General features: G+C 42.1%; 1 protein-coding gene and 1 long non-coding RNA gene across 4 annotated transcripts in view; one reads left to right on the top strand and one right to left on the bottom strand.

Moving 5' to 3' along the window:
- Positions 1-2291: 2291 nt before the first annotated feature.
- The window catches only part of NLN (neurolysin), a 62062-nt gene continuing 40439 nt past the window's right edge, over positions 2292-23914 (bottom strand). For 2 of the 3 annotated variants that reach the window (XM_084627814.1, XM_084627813.1), the window contains exons 9-13: positions 19398-19599; positions 16390-16576; positions 15316-15444; positions 8752-8888; positions 2292-3278 (exon numbers count right to left, since the gene is read on the bottom strand). In XM_084627814.1, coding sequence (XP_084483940.1) covers positions 3144-3278; positions 8752-8888; positions 15316-15444; positions 16390-16576; positions 19398-19599 — 790 coding nt within the window. In that variant the 3' untranslated portion in view covers positions 2292-3143. The remainder of the gene's footprint in view (positions 3279-8751; positions 8889-15315; positions 15445-16389; positions 16577-19397; positions 19600-23914) is intronic. The other variant, XM_084627812.1, reaches the window with a different exon arrangement.
- LOC311520404 lies at positions 8907-12945 on the top strand. The gene is made up of 3 exons (XR_014711581.1): positions 8907-10746; positions 11182-11301; positions 12494-12945. It is a non-coding gene; the product is annotated as an uncharacterized lncRNA (long non-coding RNA).

Raw genomic sequence — 23914 nt, 5'->3', positions numbered from 1 at the left:
ACAAAAATCATTAGGGGTATGGAACAGCTTCTATCTGAGGAGAGATGAAAAAGACTGGGACTTTTCAGCTTGGAAAAGAGACAACTTAAGAGGGCATATGACAGAGGTCTATAAAATGTTGATTGGTGTGGAGAAAATAAATAAGGAAGTGTTATTTATTCCTTCACATAACGCAAGAACTAGGGGTCACCCAATGAAATTAATAGGCAGCAGGTTTAAAACAAACAAAAGGAAGTACTTAATCACAGAACGCTCAGACAACCTGTGGAACTCTTTGCCAGGGGATGTTGTGAAGGCCAAAATTGTAACAGGGTTCAAAAAAGAACTAGATAAGTTCATGGAGGATAGGTCCATCAAATGGCTATTAGCCAGGATGAACAGGGATGCAACACCATGCTCTGCATGTCCTTACCCTCTGTTTGACAAAAGCTGGGAGTGGAGAACAGGGGAAGGATCACTCAACGATTGCCTGTTCTGTTCATTCCCTCTGAAGCAACTGGCATTGGCCATTGTCGGAAGAGAGGATACCGGTCTATATGGACCATTGGTCTGACCCAGTATGTCCAGTCTTATGTTCTTAACTGTATATGATGGAGACTTTTGGGAATAGTAGAAAAGCCTGCAAGCCTGTTAAACTATTTACATCAATAGCACATTGTGTTAACAGATTGTTTCACTATTTAACAGTTAGATTAAATCTCTCCAACTATATAATCATAAGCATACTTTTGTTTAGAAGCATCGCATTCACAAACCTCTTTACGCTGAAACCTCTATTTTATGCAGAGAGTGGTCTCTCTCATGTGGTAATCTCTTTAGCAGATTGAAAAGGAACACTGCATTTTGTCTCTTGCTAAATCTTCCATTGTTCAGAGACTTGTGTATTCATTTTACAAAAGCATCATTGCTCAGCTGCTATTTTTTGTATCTTCTATTCATAAGAATTTTAAAATTCTACAGTGCATATTTTAAAAATATTTTAGCGATAACTGCCACCTTAACAGAAATAATTGTTTAAAAAGAAGAAAAGCAAAGTATTTCATTCCAAACCCAGTTAGAATTTAACAGACCTTAATCCAGACAAAATTCAAGGTTTACAAAACAGCCTTGCCTTAATTTCCAGTGAAGGATTAATATCCTCAGGATGCCTCAATTACTATCCAGCTGTTTCTCACATATGGAACTGCATGCACACATATGGGCCTGTGATGGTGCATATAGTTACAGAACTGGGGCATAAATATAACTGGCTGTGAACGTTCATATTAGTATTTATGGTGAAGCAAAAGGTTTGATTCAAGTCTGACAGATTAGTTACTGACTGTAATGAGGCCAGGTAGTTTCTAGGTTTGGCCTATATAATTGCCATATTGAAGACTAATCAGTGGAAGCTGACACCTTAATGTGGAAAAGTCTGTGATATTCTCCTGATCAGCATATATATGATGGCATTATTCTTAAATCCCAAAGGGCACATTAAAACCAATACGTTGGTAGTCACAGCTTTCAAATCTTGGTTGATGAATGAATCTCTGTAGTATGCTCAATATTTTAAAATAGTGAATTTGTTCCTGGACAAAGTGAAATAATTTGGATTTATTTCTGTGGCAAGGGGGAACTAATATCTTTTGATCTGTTATAAGCAAACACTCTATGTTTGACAAATGCTATTTCTATGGTTATCGATGCTTCCTAAACACCACCATTCAAATTCCTTAGTAACTCTGTATTCAGATCTCAATATGGGTTGCTTAAATGTAATAAGGCTTTCCTTTTTGGGGTACATTTGTTTGTCTCTTTGTATCCATAGCTGCTGGGATTCAGTAGCATGTCTCATCTCAAGTTTTAAAATTCACGAACAGCTAAATCCCAAATGGGGAACTTCATATAAATTTTTCTGCTTCATTATTCTCCAGTTCTGGTAAAGAAATGTTCAAATGTGTGAAAATGTAAGTTACTAACAAGAAAATTCCTGGTAGTGTGGTAATGCCTCAGAACTGCCCAGTTTGGAAATTAAGGATGACGTCTCTATATATTTCAAGAACAAGTGCCTTGCGCCTTTGGTTTTATTTGGGTAATTGCATAAGTAGTTATTTTCTATTGGAGGAAACTGCAATGCAATCCACTGCATGGCTTTACAGTCATGCTCTCCATCAACATGTAAAATAATTAAATTATGTGACTTTTCTTGGAACATCTCCGGGTTGCCACCTTGGAAAGAATTACTAATAAGATTCAGGGCACGTGTATAACATTCTTGGATTTATTTTAACCATCTATTAAAATTTACTGGAGACATAAATTGTTTTTTTCTACATAGCATGAAAGATGTCACAGAACAATTGAAATTATTATAATTGTACAAGTATTGCTTTCTAGTGACTGCTAGTGGTGGTATGAAAGAATGAAAAGGAGATGGATGGTAACCTCGAATAAAGCTTTATATCAACAAAAATAGAAGATGATAGAACTGCAAGGATCTTAGCTTCTTCACCTGTTTCCCAGGAGACACAACTAAAATTAGGAGAGAAGTTCTTAAATTATACAGTACATGATGATAGTTTAACATAAAAATAAAAGATGAAGGTGTCATCAATGCAAATCTCTCATCCAATAACACTCTCAGGAGCAAAAGACCTCTCCCAACTCTCAATCTTGGATCTTCTGCCTGGAAGCAAGAAAAACCCAAATCATAGAAAGAGTTTAATTTAAACAGCAGATGTTAGTGAGCTATCAGTACAATAAAAGAAACTGTAGAATAAAAATGAATCAATTATTTAATTTTGGGGAATGTATTTTTTCTCATTTTAAAATTAATTCACAAAGAATAATTCAACCATGTCTCTTTCAAGAGACATACAAGTCAGTATTTTTTCTAGATTAATTTGTATCATTTCATAACAATTCACAAATAAAATCACTATACAAATTTCAACACAGTATCTTAGAATGTGTTGGTCCAATGTGTTAAGTTTTGTAGCCCTGTGCGACTGAATCAAATTTATACAATAATATTAAAAAAAAAAAAATCTAAAAGTGACTGGATTTCCCTTGTGTGATACATTGTCTAAGAAAGGCATGAAATACACTGAGATTTCAAGGTGCCCAGCTTGCTGATGTACCATTGCAAAGGATCTGTTGCTTCATTGAGTATTCAGTCCCTTACTCGATAGGAAAGCTTTCTGATTTGGTTTACGCTGTAAGAAATTTTGGAGTATATCCATCCCATCCAAAGATCCTCCAGGTTTCAGGATAAGGTTTCTGTATTTCATTCCAGCCTGACAGAAAAAGTAAATCAGAATGTTAATATTTAATGTTTGTGCAATTCTCTAAATCAATAACAAATAAAGGAAAGACAGCTTGCTGATCATGGTAGGAACTGCCTCTCTCCTCATTCTCCCTTAATACTAAGGGCCAAAGTCTGGGGTGTATCCTAGAGACAACCAGGGCTATGTGGCCAGAGTGGGCTCAAGTCTGCAGAGGCCTCCATCCATTCCTGAAGAAAAAACCTCTCTCATGTGTTCTTATAGCATTTATGTAGTCACAATCCTTTCATTTGCCCATGTTCTGTAAGATGTTCACCAAGAGACACCATGCATACAGTGCTTTGCCAAAATCCGGGGTGGATAGGTTATCTCAGAAGACTGCCAGACACGCCAAGGGAACCTAAAGTCCACACACACATTCAAAATCCTTGGCTATCAGCTCCAAACTGAAGGAATCCCTATCTGCTGTATTGGGGGATAATAAGCAGCTGAATTATCCTAAATCATTATCAGAACACAAACACATAGACCTTAATATTAATTTTAAACGTGTTAGGTAACAAAGAGTTATTCCCTGCCGAAATCCAAGTTCAGGGGGCTTTTCCACAAAAGTCTGTTGCCTAAAGCACATGGATTTGTTAGAACACTGACAACATCACAAGTAACGTTAAGAGTATTGTTATTTTAACAGACAGTTGAAATATGATATTAGAATAGTAATTAAGGATTTCTCTTTCTATTTTTAAAAAACATTTAAATTATTTTACATTTATTCATATGGAATTAGTAATTTAATGAAAATATCTCACACTACTGAGCTGACAGGTTTTATGTTTTCAGGTACCTTGTTTCTATTATAGTACCTATTATGCCATCTCATAGAAGTGTTAGGTGTGAGAGGAATATTTGTTTGGATGCAACAACAGCCAAGCACCAACACTGCTTCTGTTTAAGTGGACACCTTTAACAGAATTAGCCAGTAACTCCTGAAGCGATAATTAGTTATCAGAACTACCTGAACAAGAAAGGCAAGAGGCATGTTACAACATCTGAAGTCCTCTTCAGTTCTAGTTCTCATTCATAGTTAGTTAAAGAATCTTCCTATAGCATTTTGGACCTCTGAGATATGAATGCCAATGGGAAGATGTTTCTCTCCATGCAGGGTTCCTAGATCTATTTGGCTTCCTGACTGAAGAAGAATTAGGATAAGGTGCTTCCTTGTTTGTCATAGATAATACATCACTAATAGGTTGTCTGTTAAGACTATACAACTTCTTGATAGCTGTGCTGAAGGACTAAGTGAAGGTCCTGTTTTTTGGTTGAATTCTAAGGTTTGATCATCTTTTTGGAAACTGTACAGACCTCTATGCTGTTGTTTCACCCCTTAGCTTCATTTCCCACCATATGGTCTCTAACACATTGAAAAATCTGGCTGTAGTAGTTGGACTACTATGGTTAATACTGCTGTTTCTTTACCATCTTTCAAGCCCATTCCCTGAGAAAAGCTTGAGTAAATGGTCTTTCCACAGGGATTCCAAGATAGGTTGGGGCAGCAGGAGAAAAAAATTATTTCTAAACCTTTCATGGTTTGACTCAGAGCAGCCATGACTGCCCTTGTGGATTTAGGCATATGATCCAGATACGTCTGGAAGCTCCTGCATGGCTTTCCCCCATGCAGCAGAACCATAGCCATTCTGCTGTGTTTTGTGCCTTCTCTTCCAATGGAGGGAAAGGAGGGGAAGAATTTTTTCCTCTGAATCTTTAACATCTCTCTTTAAAAACTCTAGGAAATGTATTGAGGCTACCTTGACTTACCAGGTGCACTGTCTGGATAACTTATTGAAGAGCGAACATACTGAAGTGTTGCTTATATTTTACTGCTTGAGTTAGTCTCCGGAAGTCTAATACAGAATCGAGCCTTTGTTCTTTGGAGAGTAAAGAGTAATTTGGAAAAAAAAAAATCTGTGGTATCAGTGGAACAAATCTTTTACTATGTCATATAGGTAATCACATCTCCCAGTTCTTGAGAGAGTAGAGATTCCTCAATAAAATCTGTAGGGATTGAGGAGTCTGACAATAATAAAGCTACAGAGTTCAGAAGAGTATGAGTGATCATTAAAAATACAGTTTCTAACACTCAAGTTGTTAATGTGATAGCTGCTTATGCAGGAAGTGAAACCTCAGTTTCATTCTGACAGGAAGAGGTAAGCTGAGGTTCTAAAAACCCCAGTCTTGTGATATGCTAGTAACTGCCTTCCCTTCATGAATTTCTGAAATTGAAATTATTTGAGGTCTTATTTGAAATTGCTGCTGTAGCAAGAAACCTAATTGGGTACCTGGGGGTGGCTGTTTTTGTTTGAAATAAGAAAAGATTTTAGCTTACTAGAGTATCTGATATTTGTTTACGGAGAGTTCTTGGTCCCATCAGGGAAACTCTATTATGCCTCTAAAGAATGCAACCAGAAAGGACAACTGGTTAAACAGATCTGATTTGGAGATGAGGTTACTTTAAGGAAGGAAAAAAAAAAGCCTTCCCCAAGTAGCTCTCACATAGTAGATCCCTCTTAAAAAGTTATATGAGCAGCTGAACAAAGATAAAAGGTCACAGACTGCAGTGAAATAACTATTTTTCTCCTCTTCTTCATAAAGAGAGTTTCCAGAAGGCCTCACGCTAAAGAAAGGCACCAAGAACCTATGTAGCTGAAGCACAGTGAATATCCATTTGGTAGTGGTACGATCATTGAAAAGACAAATTATTTTTAAGCCTCTCATATAAAGAGAAAAAAGTCCAGAAAAAAACCCCGAAATAAAACTCAGAATACAAGACACTTTAATGCACCGGGAGAAACAAAAGTCACAGAGCAATTTGGGAAAATTTTGAATAGTCAAAACTCTGAGGCATCTTTCAGAGACACTTAGAAAATGGATTGTGCCTATGCAAAGAGAGAGCACACGGAACAGAAAAGGGAAGACCTAAGGGGCTAGATCCATAAATGGGACTTAGATTCAGCATTGCAATACCTAACTATTAGGTGCCCCACGGTCTAGTGGAATACATAGCACTGAGTTAGGTGCCCAGGATCCCTATACAATGCATGGGGAGAATCAGGTGCCTACAAATGGGATTAACAAAAGCCAGCATGTTGAACAGGGAGCTAATTAAGGTACCCACAAGGAGAGGGGTGAATCCTAAGCCCCACTCCTCAAAGGGAGTTAGGAACCTAACTCCAGGCCAGAGGCAGGTGCCTCCCTCCTCTCAGCATTCACAGCCACAAACCCTCTCCTGGAGTTAGGCACTGAGACCCTTTCTTGTAAAAAAGGGGGCGGGTGGTAAAGCCGTTATAACTTTAGTTCAGTGGAACAGGGACTTGAATCTCACACATGCCATGTTAGTGACCTAAGCACTGGACTATAGAATCATTCTCACTCTCTGTCTCTGGCCTGCTGACTATTTATATGCAAAAAATGGAAGGGCTTCACCAGGAGAGATCGAGACCCACCTCAGAGGTCAGTGGTCAGAGGATTCACCTGAGAAGTGGAAGCCCTGGGTTCAAATCCCTGCCCCCATCAAGCAGAGGGGGAGGATTTGAACTTGGGCCTTCCACACCATGGGTGAGTTCTCTAACCATTAGGTTAAAGGTTATACAAGGGAGATTTGCACCACCACACCACCTCCACTTTTTGTGAAGCTCAATCCAGTAGGCATGCTTGAAGTACACCTACCAGATCAGGCCTCACAGGTGAGCGAGGCAGGGAATGATTAGTTTGAGGACCAACTGGGCCTAACCCAGCAGATGGGTGTATACCCAGCGACAGAAACGTAGGCACTTAGGGGGCTTTACCAGTGGCAATTTAGGCACCTGCAGGATTAGGCAGCAGCCGAACAAGGATTCTGAGAATCTAAATTTTGAATTTAGGCATATAAATGGCAGTTGTCCACTTTGTGAATAATCCCTCTATGGATTTAGCCCAAGGTCACAGAGGAAGTCTGTGTAAGAACAGGAAATTACATACAGGTCTCTCAAGTCCCAGGAGAGCACCTTAACCACTAGAACAGCCATCCTTTCTTTGTGCTGTGAAAAGAAGAGGTCAAGGCCTACAAAGGAGTAAAACAGCAGCTCTAGAATGAACCAATAATTTAAGATTCAAAGCCTTTTGAGGGAATGTATTTTTAAACCTGCGAAAACCAAACAAAGAAACCAAATCACACAATGCTTCAACTGATTTGACAGAGTAGTAAATTATACTGTGCTGCAAAAGGGGAGGCCCAAAATAGATTTAGATTTCCATTCTCTGAATGGTAATTGCATAACAAAACACATAGGTGAGTTGCTATTAATGGAAAGATGGCACTAGTGTCATACAACTTTTATAGCAGCAGACCATGCATAATCTTTTACCATGAGACAGTGTGCTCTCCCATACTGTGCAGTGTAAAATAAAGGGGAAAGTGGAAATCATCTCCTAACAAATCACAGGAGCCATATATCTTATACAAGTTTTAAATATTTAACTTTATAGCCAAGAATTGTATAAAACACAAATGCCCTTAAAATACAGATTTTCTACTATAAAATTAAAGCATTTATAAACTTTTTTATTGATGCAGTGGATTTGATACTGTGATGGGGCAAGGCCAGATGGCTATAGAAAAGTAGTGAGAGATAGATATATTAGCTCCAGGCTAAACAAATTCCTGGTACCAGGATAAGTGAAATGGCAGCTGCTCCAGGTCAATTAAGACACCTGGGGCCAATTAAGAACTTTCCAGAAGGCAGGGAGAATGCTACGTTGATTGGGACACCTGAAGCCAATCAGGGGCTGGCTGAAACTAGTTAAAAGCCTCCCAGTTAGTCAGGTGGGTGTGCATGTCAGGAGCTGTGGGAGGAAGTTGCGCAGTTGCAGAGACTGAGTAGTACACACCATATCAGGCATAAGGAAGGAGGCCTTGAGTTAAGGATGAAGTGGAGCTTGAGGAAGTGAGGGCTGCTGTGGGGGAAGTAGCCCAGGGAATTGTACATGTCATGTTTCTAAAAGGTCAGCTCCCATAGCTGAGACTATTAGGGTCCCTGGGCTGGAGCCCAGAGTAGAGGGTGGGCCCGGGCTCCTTCCACCTTTGCCCCCTGATTAATCACTGAGACTGGGAGACAACAGAGACTGTGCAAAGGAGGATAGCTTCTCCTCATCTCCCTTGCTGGCTTTTGATGAAAATGGCTCAGTAGACTGTGACCCTTGTCTCTAGAGAGACCCTCTAATGTGGAGGGTCACAGTGAGCCTCTGAGGCTAGCGAAATCCACCAGGAAACGCGGGACCCACGGAGGCAAGGACAGAGCTTTGTCACAATACGTACCATAAGAAAGGCCTAAAATGTTAAAACCTACTGATTTGCTGATTATAATCTAGTTTTGGAGCTTATACAATAGCTAATTCTGAAATTTAAAAAATTCACTACTGGTATATACTAAAAAGCTAGTTCCTATCTTACCTTTGGATTCATTATTCCTTCTTGTTTAAAGCAGCTATAAAAAATATCCATGGAAAAAACTTCACTCCACAAATAGCCATAGTATTGGCCATCATATCCACCTGCCAAATGTCCAAAAGTAGCCGGCATGTTTGTTCCTTAAAAAGCAGATTAAAAAATGGTTACTAACTTTTCCATAACTGTTGCTCTTTGAGATGTTGCTCATGTCGATTCCATGTTAGGTGCGTGCGTGCCACAAGCACTGTTGCTGGAGATTTTTCCCTTAGTGGTATCCATCAGGCTGGCTCTAGTGCCCTCTGGAGCTGCATGCTCATGCACCAGTAAAAGGGGCGCAGCCAGACATGCACCCTCTCGGTTCCTTCTTACCGTTAACTCTGACAGAGGGGTAGGTTGTGGAATGGACATGAGCAACACATCTCAAAGGACAACAGTTACAGAAAGGTTAGTAACTGTTTTTTCTTTGATTGCTTGCTCATGTCCATTCCATGGTAGGTGACCCCCAAGCAGTACATTCAGAGATGGGCTCGGAGTTCATGGACATGCAGGCAGTAACACCGCTCTCCCGAAACTGGCATCATCCCTGGCCTGTTGTTGTGATGGTGTAGCAAGATGTGAAGATATGTACTGATGATCAGGTTGCACCCCTACAGATGTCCTGGATTGGGACCTGTGCAAGGAACACTGCCCTGACGAAGCCTGGGCTCTTGTGGAGTGAGCAGTTAAGATGGCCGAAGGTGGGACATTCGCCTGCTCATAGCAAGCCTGAATACAGGGGGTTATCCAGGATGAGATCCTTTGGGCTGACACAGGTAGCCCTCTCATCCTTTCCGCTATTACTGTTACTACGAAGAGTTATGTGGATTTCTGGAAGGGTTTAGTCCTCTTCATATAGAAGGCAAGGGCACACCTAACATCCAGTGAGTGAAGCCACCATTCCTCAGAGCTCTTGTGAGGTTTTGGGAAGAAGACTGGCAGGAAAATGGCCTGGTTGTTATGGAATTGTGACACCACCTTTGGCAGGAAGGCCGGGTGGGGGCAGAGCTGGACTTTGACTTTGAAAAACACTATGTACGGCAGTTCTGATATAAGGGCCTTGATTTCAGAGACCCTTCTGGCTGAGGTGATCAACACCAAGAAGGTGACTCTACAAGAGAGAAATAGCAGGGGGTATGATGCTAGCGGCTTGAAGGGGGGGGATCCATGAGTCTCCACAAAACCAGGTTTAAGTCCCATGGGGGGATTGGCTCACAGACCTGCGGATAGATCCTCTCCATCCCCTTGAGAAATCATACCATCATCTTGTGGGAGAACACTGACCGTTCACCGGTGGGTGGAAGGTTGAGAGATGGCTGCTAAGTGTACCTTGATAGACACAAGGGCCAGGCCATGCTGCTTTAAGTGGAGCAAGTAGGTCAAGACAGACTGAAGGGAAAATTGAGATGGAGAGGGAGCTTGCTGAGGTGCCATGTTGAGAAGAGTTTTCACTTGGCCAGGTAGCCCTGGTGGATGGCTTTCTATTACCTAGCAAGACTTGCCGGACCTGTTCCAAGCAAGCCTGTTCCTCTGGGTTCAGTAATGCAGCATCCATGCAGTTAGGTGCAGGGAGGTGAAGTTCGGGTGAAGCAACCAGCCGTGGTCTTGTGAGATTAGGTCTGGATGGAGTGGGAGCGAGAGTGGAATAGCTATTGACAGATAGAGGAGCGTGCCAAACCAGTGTTGGCCAGACCATGCTGGGGCTATCAGAATAACTCTCACCTTGTCTTGTTTGACTTTTAGGAGGACATTGTGAACCAGAAGGATCGGGGGAAAGGCGTAGAATAGGATATCTGTCCATGGCACCAGGAAAGCATTGGAGAGGGAGCCCAGGCTGTGCCCGTGCAGCGAGCAAAACTGATGGAATTTCCTCTTCTGTCTCATAGCAAACAAGTCCACCTTTGGAGGCCCTCACCTTTGGAAGATGAACCTGGTGACTTCCGGGGGAAGAAACCACTCATGGTGAGTGGAAAAGGATTTGCTGAGGTGATCCGCCAGTACATTCTGGGGTCCCAATAGATGTGATGCCTCAAGATGAATGGTGTGCTTTGCAGAGAAGTCCCATAGACAGATGGCCTCTTGACATAGGGCCAAAGATCGGGCCTCTCCCTACTTGCTGATATAGAACATGGTTGCTGTAGTGTCTGTCAGAACTTGCACCACCTCATCTAAGATCTGGGGAAGGAACACTTGGCAAGCTAAGTGTCCTACCTTGAGCTCCCTGACATTTATGGACAGGGAGAGTTTTTCAGGACTCAGGGCCTCTGGTCACAAGAAGTTGTTGTGGTGGGTTCCCCACCTTAGGTCTGACGCGTCTGAGATTAAAGTTACTGACAGCTGAGGGGTAACAAAGGGAACCCTCATCATTAACAATCTTGGGTCTTTCCACCATTTCAGGGAGGCAAGGACTAGGGGAGGAACTGTGAGCACAGAGTCCAAGTAGTGTCTGCTTAGGGAATATACTGATGCAAGCCACATCTGGAGGGACCTGAGGCGCAGTCTTGTGTGTTGAACCATGTAAGTACACACCGCCATGTGCCCCAGTAGCTTGAGGCAAACCTGACTTGTCGTAATTGGGTGGACCATGATATTGGATATTAGGTCTGCCATGGTCCGGAATCAGGCCTCTGGTAGGCAGGCCCTGGCTTGGGTCAAGTTGAGCATCACCCCAATAAATTTTATACTCTGAGCCGGGACAAGAGTTTACTTCTGTTCGTTTATCAGTAAACCCAGTTTATCAGAAGGTGGCTTGGACCATGCTGATGCTGTTCTGAACTTGAGTTTGTGACCAGCCTTTGATCAGCCAGTTGTTGGAGAGATGGGTAGACTTAGATGCCTCACCATCTGAGGAAGGCTGATATTACTGCCATACACTTTGTGAAAACCAGGGGCTGCTGACAGGCCGAAGGGAAGAGTGGTGAATTGGTAGTGGCGCTGACCCATGACAAACCTGAGAAATCTTCTGTGGCCATGGAAGATAGAAATGTGAAAGTATGCGTCCTTTAAGTTGAGGGTAGCGTACCAGTCTCGGCTAAGGAGACCATGCGGAACCTCAGTTTCTTGAGATATCTGAGGAGGCGAGACAGGTGCAGAATGGGCTGGAGGCCCCCTCTGGAATTAGGAAATATCACGAGTAAAACCCCTTTCCTCCCTAATCTTGCGGAACCTCCTCCACAGACCCCATTTGTAGAAGAGGGGGGGGGGATAGCTCAGTGGTTTGAGCATTGGCCTGCTAAACCCAGGGTTGTGAGTTCAATCCTTGAGGGGGCCATTTAGGGATCTGGGGCAAAAATTTGGGATTGGTCCTGCTTTGAGCAGGGGGTTGGACTAGATGACCTCCTGAGGTCCCTTCCAACCCTGATAGTCTATGATTCTATGATTCTAAGAGATTGCACCCCCTGGACGAGGAGTTGTTTGCGAGAAGGGTCCCTGAAGAGAGGTGGGAGGAAGGGGTGGATAAAATTGAAGGATATAGCTGACTGTCACTGTACTTAGAACTGAACAGTCCAATGTTATCTATGACCATGCTGGGCTGAAATGGGACAGACGGTCCAAAAATAAAAGGGGAGACGGATCTGAAACAGCGACTTGTGGTAATGCCCTCAGATGCACCTTCAAAAGGCCCCAGAGTACCTCTGAGACCCCATCTGGGAGGTTAAGGTGGATGAGAGCGGTTGGCACCACTTAACCTCTCCCTTTTCTTTTGTAGGGCTCTTGTCTTGGAGGCATCAAGAAATGAGAAGGCTGCTGGGGCCTGAAGTGTTCCTGGAAACCAATGGAGCATAAAGGCCTAAGGATTGTAGGGTGGCCCTTGAGTCCGTCCGGCTGTGAGGTCAGTGTCTGTCTGTTCCAAGAATAGAGAGGAGCCTTCGAAGGGGAAGTCCTGGATAGATTGTTGGACCATGTGAGGAAACTCCGAGAATTGGAGCCAAGAACAACTACCTCATGGTGATAGCGGAGGCCATTGTCCTGGCTGCCGAGTTGGCTGCATCCAAAGTCTCCTGGAGAGAGGTCCTGGCCACATTCTTACCCTCTTCGAAAAGGGCAGTGAACTCCTGCCTTGAATCTTGGGACAGAGTTTTTAAATTTAGCCAGGGAGTACCACAGATTATAAATCACATCTCTCCAGCAAAACTTGCTGGTTAGAGATACGTAGTTGAAGGCTACCCTTTAAATAAACCTTTCTGAAAAAGTCCAGTTTCTTGGAGTCTTTTTGTTTACGGGTAGCGCTCAACTGTCCCTGCCTGTCCCTCTTGTTTGCTCCAGACATAACCAGGGACCCTAGAGGAGGGTGTGAGTACAAGTATTTGAACCCACTCGCTGGCACGTAATACTTCTTCTCTGCCCTCTTTGAGATGGGGGGCAAAGAAGAAGGAGTTTGCCACAGGACCTTAATCGGTCCTTTCACAGCCTCATTGATGGGTAAGGCCACCTTGGAGGGAGCTGCTGCAGCCAGGATATCAATAAGGCTGTATGATGTCTCTTTAAGGTCCTCAATTTCCAGACCCAGCTTCACTGCTGCCCACTTCAGGAGGTCCTGATGGGCCCTGAAATTGTCCTGGAGAGGAGGAGGAGGCTTGCACCAGAGGAGGGGATTTCTCTTCTTCTTTAGTCTCAATGACATCCACCAGAGTCATCTCCTGAACATTTTTCAGAGTAACAGCCGTGTTAGTCTGTATTCGCAAAAAGAAAAGGAGGACTTGTGGCACCTTAGAGACTAACCAATTTATTTGAGCATAAGCTTTCGTGAGCTACAGCTGTGAAGTGAGCTGTAGCTCATGAAAGCTTATGCTCAAATAAATTGGTTAGTCTCTAAGGTGCCACAAGTACTCCTTTTCTTTCTCCTGAACATTGTCACAAGGGTCAGTACAGAGTTGGGGGCCAGCGCCAAGTGCCAGCAGCCCAACTCTTGGAAACCACTGAGTAGGAACTATGGGAGTGAGGCCCCAGTGCCTGGGGAGAATCTCCCAGGGGTTCCAGTAAGGCCACTACATTGGTCAGTGACCTGCTGGCCAGCTGTTGGCATGGGGACTGGTACCAAAGTCCAGTGGTGAATAGGCTGGGTACCGGTGGTGAGCCTTAGGTTGCACGTACAGTTTCCCTTGGAATTAAGAGGAGGAGTCTGCTCTTGGAGCAGTACCTGATTCTGCCACCCTGTGGTGCTGGAGGTCCAGGGACCAGCAGCGGACCATAAATGGTTAGGACACTGGGATCAGGGTCAACTTGCCGCTAGAGGGTGCCAGGAAGGAGCTCCTTGTTCCTTCCTGCTTCTGGACATCGGAGCTGGAAGGTGTCCCAATGGAGTTAAGGCAACCAGGAGAGAAAGTAGCCCCCTCGCCACTTGGAAAGCTTCCGGGGTTGACAGAACAGTCAGACTGCTAGTGCCACGGTGGCTTCGGGTGTCGTTGGAGGGTCCTGCACCAGACTCAACACTCTAGGCAAAAATCAATGGTGATATTGTGGGCCCAGGAGTAGAAGAATGGCCTGGCACGGATCTCACTGTGCTGCTTTCCCCACACTTGTCTTTCTTGTGCACTGGCAAGCGCCCTCCATTGATGTGCTGCTTTTTGTGCTTCTTCTTTGGCACTGGAGATAGTGAACAGTGCCAGGAAGAGCTTGGTGCTAGAGGAGCACTTCTCACTGATGTCTAAGTGCTCAGAACTGAATCAGAGCGGCGCGGCTCTGAGGGTGGCTTCCATGAGGCTAGTTTTCAGCCTAATGTCTCTTTCCTTTTTTAGTGGAGGGTCTGAAGTCCCAAAAGATCTGATACTTGTCCATGTGAGTTTCCCCCAAGCACTTCAAGCAGCTGGAGGGCGAGTCACTCATGGACATAGGTTTGTCACAGGAAGCAGAAGATTTGAAGCCTGGGGTGAAGGAGTCCTTCAACAACAGGAACTATTTACACTAACTACGCTAATACTAATTACAAAAACTATATACACTAAAAGATGACAACTAAGTACAAAGAGTTAGAGTTCAAAAACCACTGGGAAGAAACCTTGCCACAGCAAAAAGGGTCATTCAAGCAACTGTCATGTGCGGTAAGAAGGAACAGAGGGTGCAAGGTTGGCAGCGCACCTTATACCGGCACGTGAGTGTGCAGCTCCAGAGGGCGCAAGAGCTGTCCCGACAGATACCACTAAGGGAAAAATTTCTGGCAACAGTGCACATGGTGTGCACACACTTAATATGAAATGGATATGAACAAGCTCTTGAAGAAGAAAGAAACATTAACAAATTATTAATGTTGAAATCAAATGTAATCATCCCTTTAACATATAATAGTGCTTCAGATTTAGAAAGGCATTAATGTATCAATCTGGAATATATCCTAGCTGCAAATGGATATTTTTGATGTAATAACATTAATGACCTTTCTTGTCTTATTTCAAAGTAAGGAGTTCAGTTTCATAAACTGGATTTCTGTTCTAAACCATATTCACCTGATTTGCTATAAGACCTACTGTGAAGGTACTGTATGCTTATCTGAAGCAGTCAGACATCCTGCATGAAAACTTTACTTTTACATACCTGGGGTTGCAGAAATTCCCAGAATCTCCATGCAGTACTTGGCATATTCATCTGCAGGGTCAGCAGATGATTTGGTATGAATGGACTGGTCAACCTTGCTCAAAACAATCTGACGAAGAGTCAAAAGACCTAGTGGTATAAGGGCATTTGGTTTATAAATGTTATAGTAATACGCTGGGTTTCTATAGTATCAGCCATCCAAGGATTTCAACATGCATTATACACATTAATGAGTTAGGCACTGTAAAATCCAGTGAGGACAATAAATATCATTTTCATTTTAAAGACAGAGAATCAAGCACAGAGACTTACCCATGTACACACAGGAAGTCTGTGCCAAAGGAAATTGCCAAGTGACAATAGCTAGGAAGAGGACTTAAGGGGGTTGTTGATATTTGACAAAAAGCAATTTTAAGTCATTTGGGACTTTTAAGGTAGACACATAGGTAAGCCTCTGTAAACATATGCTCTCATTACTGTTATCTTTGTCCTCTATCCTACTTCCCTTCTTATTTTTTTTTATACACACATGTTGGAGAGCAGGGATAATGTGTTTCTGTGTGTCTGTTCAACAGCAAGCATAATCCTGGTAGTGGTTTTGGGGGGTGGGGTTTCACCACAGCACAAATAATAATAATCAGAAAGAGATAGTAGCAGTCAGGAAAGTCTCCAGACTCCCAGTCTAGTGCATTAATTGTTCTTCCTCTTAGTTGAAATGAATAATTAAAAAAAGGTTGGAAAGGCTGTTGGAAGGAGTTGCTGTTACAAGCTCCATCTTTTTAAATTGTATTTTTCTCACAGTTTGAACACAATTAAGATATCAAATTTTTTTTTACAGTAAATCTCAGCATTTAAGCAGTTTTTGCACTCATTTCCAAGGTATAATCTAATGGGCCTTTCTTCTCTAGAGGTGCGCTTACCTCTCAGTAGCAGTCATGGAGGAGGTGGATACACAGTGAAGGAAGAAGAGACTGCTATCTAAGGCATATGCCTGTTCTCTATTATGCAGGATATTGCCCTATGTCTTTCCTACCATTTCATGAATGCTTTTGGTATGTAAAAGAAAAAAGATACCTGTATTGGCCATTCTAGAGGCAGCAAGTTTCTCAAGAAGAGCATCTCCAACAAGGCTCCCATCTTTATAATGTTTTGACATTTGCTGTAGAGGTTCTTTTTCCCATACCCAGTTCTCAAACATTTGTGAAGGAACTTCTACAAAGTCTGTTTCCACATTAGTTCCACTAAATCGAGCAAAATCAGTCTAACAAAAACAAAAAACAAGCAAAGAAACAAAAACACAACAAAAAACCCTCCATTATATTAAATTAAAATATAAATGAGATTAGATCATATATCTAGTAAAATGTCAACCTATGTAAGGTGCCAAAACTGTGATGGTGTAAAAACAGGGCAGAATTATAAACAGCTGTATTACAAGAAAGATCAATGTTAAAATAGCCTCAAACTTTAAGAGAGGGAAGAAGAAAAGTTAAATTATAAGCAATGAGAAAACTAACCAAAACAATATATCATGCAGTGATTCTTAGTCACAGGAACTCAGAAACAGGTCTATTTTTCTTACTCTCTCTTACATGACATATTATAGCAATATAATTACATTTCAGCATTGCCCCATGACATCACAAAATAACTAGGGCCATCAAACAATTTTAAAAAATTGCAATTAATCACGAGATTGAAAAAATAGTCGCAATTAACCGCCTTTTTAATCACACTATTAAACCATCATAGAATACCAATTTAAATGTATTATAAATATTTTGGATGTTTTTCTACATTTTCAGATATATTGATTTCAATAACAACACAGAATAAAAAGTGTACAATGCTCACTTTATATTATTTTTATTACAAATATTTGCACTGTAAAAAAATAAACAAAAGAAACAGTATTTTTCAATTCACCTCATGCAAGTACTGTAGTGCAATCTCTTTACCATGAAAGTGCATCCTACAAACTTAGAATTTTTTTTTAACATAACTGCACTCAAAATCAGAACAGTGTAAACTTTAGAGCCTACAAGTCGAAGCATGAAGGGGCATACGAAAGTTTAGTATATCTGGCACATAAATACCTTGCAACGCTGGCTAGAACAGTGCCATGCAAACACCTGTTCTCACTTTCAGGTGAACCTGTAAATAAGAAGCGGGGAGCATAAACAAACTTGTCTGTCTGAGCGACTGGCTGAACAAGAAGTACGACTGAGCAGACAGTGCAAATATTTGTAATAAAAATAATAATATAAAGTGAACACTGTACACTTTATATTCTGTGTTGTAATTATAATCAATATATTTGAAAATGTAGAAAAATATCCAAAATAGTTATAATAAATTTAATTAGTATTCTATTATTAACAGTGTGATTACAACAAGGGATTAATTGCGACTTTTTAAATCTAGTTAATTTGTTTTGTGTTAATTGCATGCATTAACTGCAATTAATTGACAACCCTAAAAATAAATCTAATTTACTCAATATAATTACTTTGTAAACATGCTACAAAATTTTGTTCTATCACAAAAGTAACTCAGTGATTAACTTGTATAATTGCTGTATAATGCTTTACTTCTATTGCATGTAGACCTGCTTCAGGGATTTCATTTGACTCATTTATCCTGTTGAGCACTATCCCTCCAATTTTGTTAATTCTGTAGGAGTATGCTGGCATCTGAAATACTGCACAATATTTTTGAACTAAGGGGTGCCGCTGGGCTTGAAAGAAGTGAAATCCATTGGCAGCATGAATGAAATGTCCCTTAGTCTTCTAAATCACTCTGTGCCAAGAAAGCACATCCCTATTTGGATCCTTCAAATCCTACTCTCATTTCTGCAGCAGATCCACATGTGTTCCAGTCACCAGGAATCCCTCCGTAGCTGTGGAGGAAGGGGCAGGGTTTTCTCTTTAATTTTTGCACTCCGAAATTGTGTTTCCTAGATATCTTGAGGCAACAGTGAATAGCTGGATTCTTCCCATTTTTCACAGACAAGCCGGGAGAGAAAAGATATGTACAAAATTTAGCTGTTAGCTCTGAATTCAGAATCCAACTTGTTTAATTCCAAATTTAGCTAGTAGATTTATATGTTCCTTGTTCTGTGGAAGTTCTACCTGGGACTGGAAGCCAGGAAATGAAATCCTAAGTATGCTACATACCTTTGACATTTTATTTGTGCTGCTACCTATTGGTTAAAGAGGCCAGAGTGCAACCACATGAGTTCTGGACTGATGGGCTGATGGTACAGAATTTACAGTTTTTAAGAAGAAACACTGAAGGCTATACTTTTCAAACAAAGGGAAACAAATGAATTGGACTAATAATAAATCTATCATCATCATAGCAGAATCAATCTTAAATGCGGTTCAACTAAAGATGAAACTAAGCAGCTTATTTATGTCTTTATGACAAGTCTCCAGGACAATTCCAGCCTTTCTGCTTATGTGGAGGCTCCTGACTGCTGCAGGACTGGTGTGACTCTGCTACATGGTGGAGGGAGGAATAAAGGTAGCATTCAGGAAGCTCAGGTAGGGGATGTATGCACCCTCTGTACCAAGAAGAGCAGCTTTGTGAGGGCTCCCTATGTGTGTGCCGCCACCATGCAGAAAGTGACTGGGATTGGAGGCATGTGAGGACAGTGGATTCATCGGCCATTTCCAGTCTTTGGGACAGGGACTCTGCTTTCTTTTGTGTCCGTACAGTTCCTAATACACTGCAGATACTATCAAAAACAACAATTGCAGTGTTAGCCCCAAAGTAGCTCTGTTGCCTATGGGAGGGTTCCTTCCTCGTGGAGCTGCTCATTCCTCAGCCCCAGTTGCTCAGGCTGTACAGAGGGAAAAGGATTTGCTGTTACACGAACACTTTCCAGAAGTTGTATTCACTGCTAGGCTTGTACACAAAAACTCAAAACAAGTATCAACTGTGAAAAGTTACCGTGAAGCTCTTAAATACTTACCTTAAGGAAACCATACACCCATCAAACAGGGTTTACCCCTCCCCCACCAACACTTTGAGAGACTGTGAAGAATTAGTTATTTTAATGAAATAGAAACATTGCTTACCTGCGCACATATCTGGTGCATTACGTGACCAAACTCATGGAAGTAAGTCTTCACCTCATCATGTTGCAGCAATGATGGGCGATCTGATGTTGGTTTTGTGAAGTTGGTCACCAGCGCAGCTACAGACATCATTCTGCTGCCATCAGAGCGTAGGCAGCCAGGCTGGAGACCAAAGCATGCTGCATGCCCATACTTCCCTTCTCTGAGCAAGGAAATATACCAAAAGCCATCCTTACACAATAGGCCTATCTTCCACAAATAGCATGGGGAAGAGGGCTGTTTCCCTCTATGATGTTATATGAGGAAGGGACCCTCTTTCTTTTATTTAAAAAAACCACAATAAGATAGTGTCCTATGACCTTTATAAAAGTCACAGTGCTTAGGATTCTACTGAGAGCACAAAGAAAAAGTACTTCTAAATCCCATCACTTTAATATTTAGAGCAGCATTTGCAAGCTTCTTTTTTATTTATATAGTATATTACTGTAATCAAAAGTGATAACTCTGCTGCTTCTAAAAGTTAATTTTACTTAATCTTAGACATGACCATTACAGTATGAAAGACAAATCCCATTCTGTGAAGCATTAGCTTTTGTTACTAGCATTTGAGCACATTTAAAGAATAAAGAACAGGGTTTGCTGCTTTAGCAATGTGATTTTAAAACAAAACGTGATTTTAATTAAACTGTTAGTTAATACAGTTAGAAAAATTGTCATAATTAAAAGTGAGTCACTAAACATGAAGTCCAAAATATTCCTGTCCCCCTTCCTTATTGCGGTTTTATGATGCAAGAAGTTAGTGTAATTTCCCCCTTGCTTTTTACATTAATAATACCAGGCCCTCACTTCCCTTTCTTTACTGAAGGACGTTGGTTAGAGGACCTGCATAATGATGTCATATGAGGTTGTAGCCTGAATTGTAGCATTCCCTGCCCAGCAAAAAGCCAATTTCCAGCACATAGAGATGGAGAGACCTCAGAGGTTTAAAGGGATCTAAAAATAAGACAAAATCTCCATGGAGGCATGGGAGACTTAACTGGAGGCCTAAGGTAAGAGACCACTTTCAGCAAATTGGCGATTAGTTGGTCTGTGCTACTGGGAAGCCATCTATCTGAACCAAGTCCATTAAGTGCACAGGCCAGCACTCTAGGGTATCTTAACATGTTCTTGTCAAACCCTGCCTAGAGGAAGTCCAGGATAGCAGGAAGAAAGATTTTTAGGCTGAAAGACTTTTGCACCACCGAGAGTGAAGCCCAAGCCCCATATTATGTGAAGGATGCATGAATTCAAGAAAATGATCAAAAACTTGCCTGAGATACTCAAACACTTTTAGAAGGCTCTGCTCAAGGACCAAGCCCTTAAATTTAGGGCCATGGGATTAGGATGTAGGATGGAGTCCACCTGAAGTGGATCTTCTTGGGCCCTGGGAAGCAGATCTTGTGGGACAGGCAGTGCACTTCGAGAAACCTTAGTCACTCCAGAGCCCCAAGTAACATGAGACATTTAGGTAAGATGGGGCCTAGAGAGGAATCACATTCAGTGTGAGACTGACACATCCACTAAAGAAAAGACTATTGGATGAGCATCTCCAAGTTCTCCCCTGCAACACGGAAGACTCAGCAGGAACTGCCAAAAGGTTGAGTCAACAGTGTGCCCTTGTTGCCAAGAAGGCTAACGGCATTTTGGGCTGTATGAGTAGGAGCATTGCCAGCAGATCGAGGGACGTGATCATTCCCCTTTATGCGGCATTGGTGAGGCCTCATCTGGAGTACTGTGTCCAGTTTTGGGCCCCACACTACAGGAAGGATGTGGAAAAATTGGAAAGAGTCCAGCGGAGGGCAACAAAAATGATTAGGGGGCTGGAGCACGTGACTTATCAGGAGATGCTGAGGGAACTGGGCTTATTTAGTCTGCAGAAGAGAAGAATGAGGGGGGTTTTGATAGCTGCTTTCAACTACCTGAAAGAGGGTTCCAAAGAGGATGGATCTAGGCTGTTCTCAGTGGTAGCAGATGACAGAACGAGGAGTAATGGTCTCAAGTTGCAGTGGGGGAGGTTTAGGTTGGATATTAGGACAAACTTTTTCACTGGGAGAGTGGTAAAGCACTGGAATGGGTTACCTAGGGAGGTGATGGAATCTCCATGCTTATAGGTTTTTAAGGTCAGGCTTGACAAAGCCCTGGCTGGGTGATTCAGTTGGAGATTAGTCCTGTTTTGAGCAGGGGATTGGACTAGATGACCTCCCGAGATCCCTTCCAACCCTGATATTCTATAATTCTAAGGTTCTGGAATGAAACTGTGGCAATGGAACCAGGTCCTAGCATAAGACCAATGTTATCAGCAGGACTGGACTGGATTGGACAGATGTGGCTATCAGGAAGAGTTGAGTTTTGAGATTCTTTCTAAAGAAGGAAAGACTTTTCCCCTGCATGGTGTTGATAGCTGCCCCAAAGATGGGAGAGTCTCGGTGAAGGAGTCAGAGAATTTTTGCCTGCTCAGTCTAAAGCACTTGCAGACTTCTCCTCAAGGAGATATTGGAGCGAGACACAGAGCAACCTCCTGCCAGCTAGAGCGGAGAAGAGGTCTCTAGATAATATGCTGGGAACGGGCACAGGGATAATGAAATAAAAGCAAGTTTCCTCTTAGGAGGCAAAGAGGAGACACATACAGATCACTGATAGGGGACAGAAGGAATTTGATCCTGCTCCCATCAGTAGGTACTACGGCTGTCGATTAATCGCAGTTAACTCACGCAATTAACTCAAACAAATTAATTGCGATTTAAAAAATTGCAATAATCGCAGTTTTAATCGCACTGTTAAACAATAGAATACCAAAAGAAATCTATTAAATGTTTTTGGATTTTTTCTACAGTTTCAAATATATTGATTTCAATTACACCACAGAACACAAAGTGTACAGTGCTCACTTTATATTATTATTTTTATTATAAATATTTGCACCATAAAAAACAAAAGAAATAGTATTTTTCAATTCACCTCATACAAGTACTGTAGCGCAATCTCTTTATCATGAAAGTTTAACTTACAAATGTAGAATTCTATACAAAAAATACCCGCATTCAAAAATAAAACAATGTAAAACTTTAGAGCCTACAAGTCCACTCAGTCCTACTTCTCGTTCAGCCAATCGCTAAGACAAACAACTCTGTTTACATTTATGGGAGATAATGCTGCCCACTTCTTATTTACATCACCAGAAAGTGAGAACAGGCCTTTGCATGGCACTTTTGTAGCCAGCATTGCAAGGTATCTACGTGCCACATATGCTAAACATTTCTATGCCTCTTCATGCTTTGGTCACCATTCCAGAGGACATGCTTCCATGCTGATGATGCTCGTTAAAAAAATGTGTTAATTAAATTTGTGACTGAATTGTGTGTCTCTGGCTCTATTTTAACTGCATTCTGCCATATATTTCATGTTAAGTAGTCCTGGATGATGACAGCACATTGTTCATTTTAAGTACACTTTTGCTGCAGATTTGGCAAAACGCAAAGAAGGTACCAATGTAAGATTTCTAAAGATAGCTACAGCACTCGACCCACGGTTTAAGACTCTGAAGTGCCTTCCAAAATCTGAGCAGGATGTGGTGTGGAGCATGCTTTCAGATGTCTTAAAAGAGCAACACTCCGATGCAGAAACTACAGAACCCAAACCACCAAACAAGAACCTTCTGCTAGTGGCATTTGCTTTGGATCGTTATCGAGCAGAAACTGTCATCGGCATGGATGCATTACCTCTGGCAGGGTGCTTGAAGCATGAAGGAACATATGAATCTTTAGTGCATCTGGCATGTAAATATCTTGTGATGCCAGCTACCACAGTGCCATGCAAACACCTGTTCTCACTTTCAGATGACACTGTGAACAAGAAGCGGGCAGCATTATCTCCTGCAAACAGGGCCATCCCTTGGAGGGTGTGGGGGCTGGGACACCCCCCAGAGCAATGCCGGGAACCGGCAGGGAGGTGCGGGGCGGGCTGGGGTTGCTGCTGCCGCTTCCCACCGGTGAGTGTGGGCCCAACCCTCACTGCCGGCGCCAGGCCCCCTCTAAGCCCCCAGGGCCAGCCTGGTCCCGCCCCCCCAATCCCACCCTCCCTGGGCCGTCCTAGCAGCCCCTGCACAACACACACACACAAAGCCGTCCCTAGGCTATGACGACTCGGGGTGGCCACCGCGGGGCCCCCCAAAGCGTGGGGCCTGGAATGGCCACCTCGATTCGCCATATGCTAGATATGGCTCTGTCTACAAATGTAAACAAACTTGTTTGTCTGAGCGATTGGCTGAACAAGAAGTAGGACTGAATGGATTTGTAGACTCTAAAGTTTTACACTGTTTTATTTTTGAATGCAGGTATTTTTTGTATGGAATTCTACATTTGTAAGTTCAACTTTCATGATAAAGAGATTGCACTACAGTACTTGTATGAGGTGAATTGAAAAATACTATTTCTTTTGTTTTTTATGGTGCAAATATTTGTAATAAAAAATAAATATAA

This window comes from Lepidochelys olivacea (genome assembly GCF_965140295.1).
Source record: "Lepidochelys olivacea isolate rLepOli2 genome assembly, chromosome: 5".
Lineage (NCBI taxonomy): Eukaryota > Metazoa > Chordata > Testudines > Cheloniidae > Lepidochelys > Lepidochelys olivacea.
Note: the sequence above shows the minus strand (reverse complement) of the source record. Positions and strands in the feature narration are given on the sequence as shown.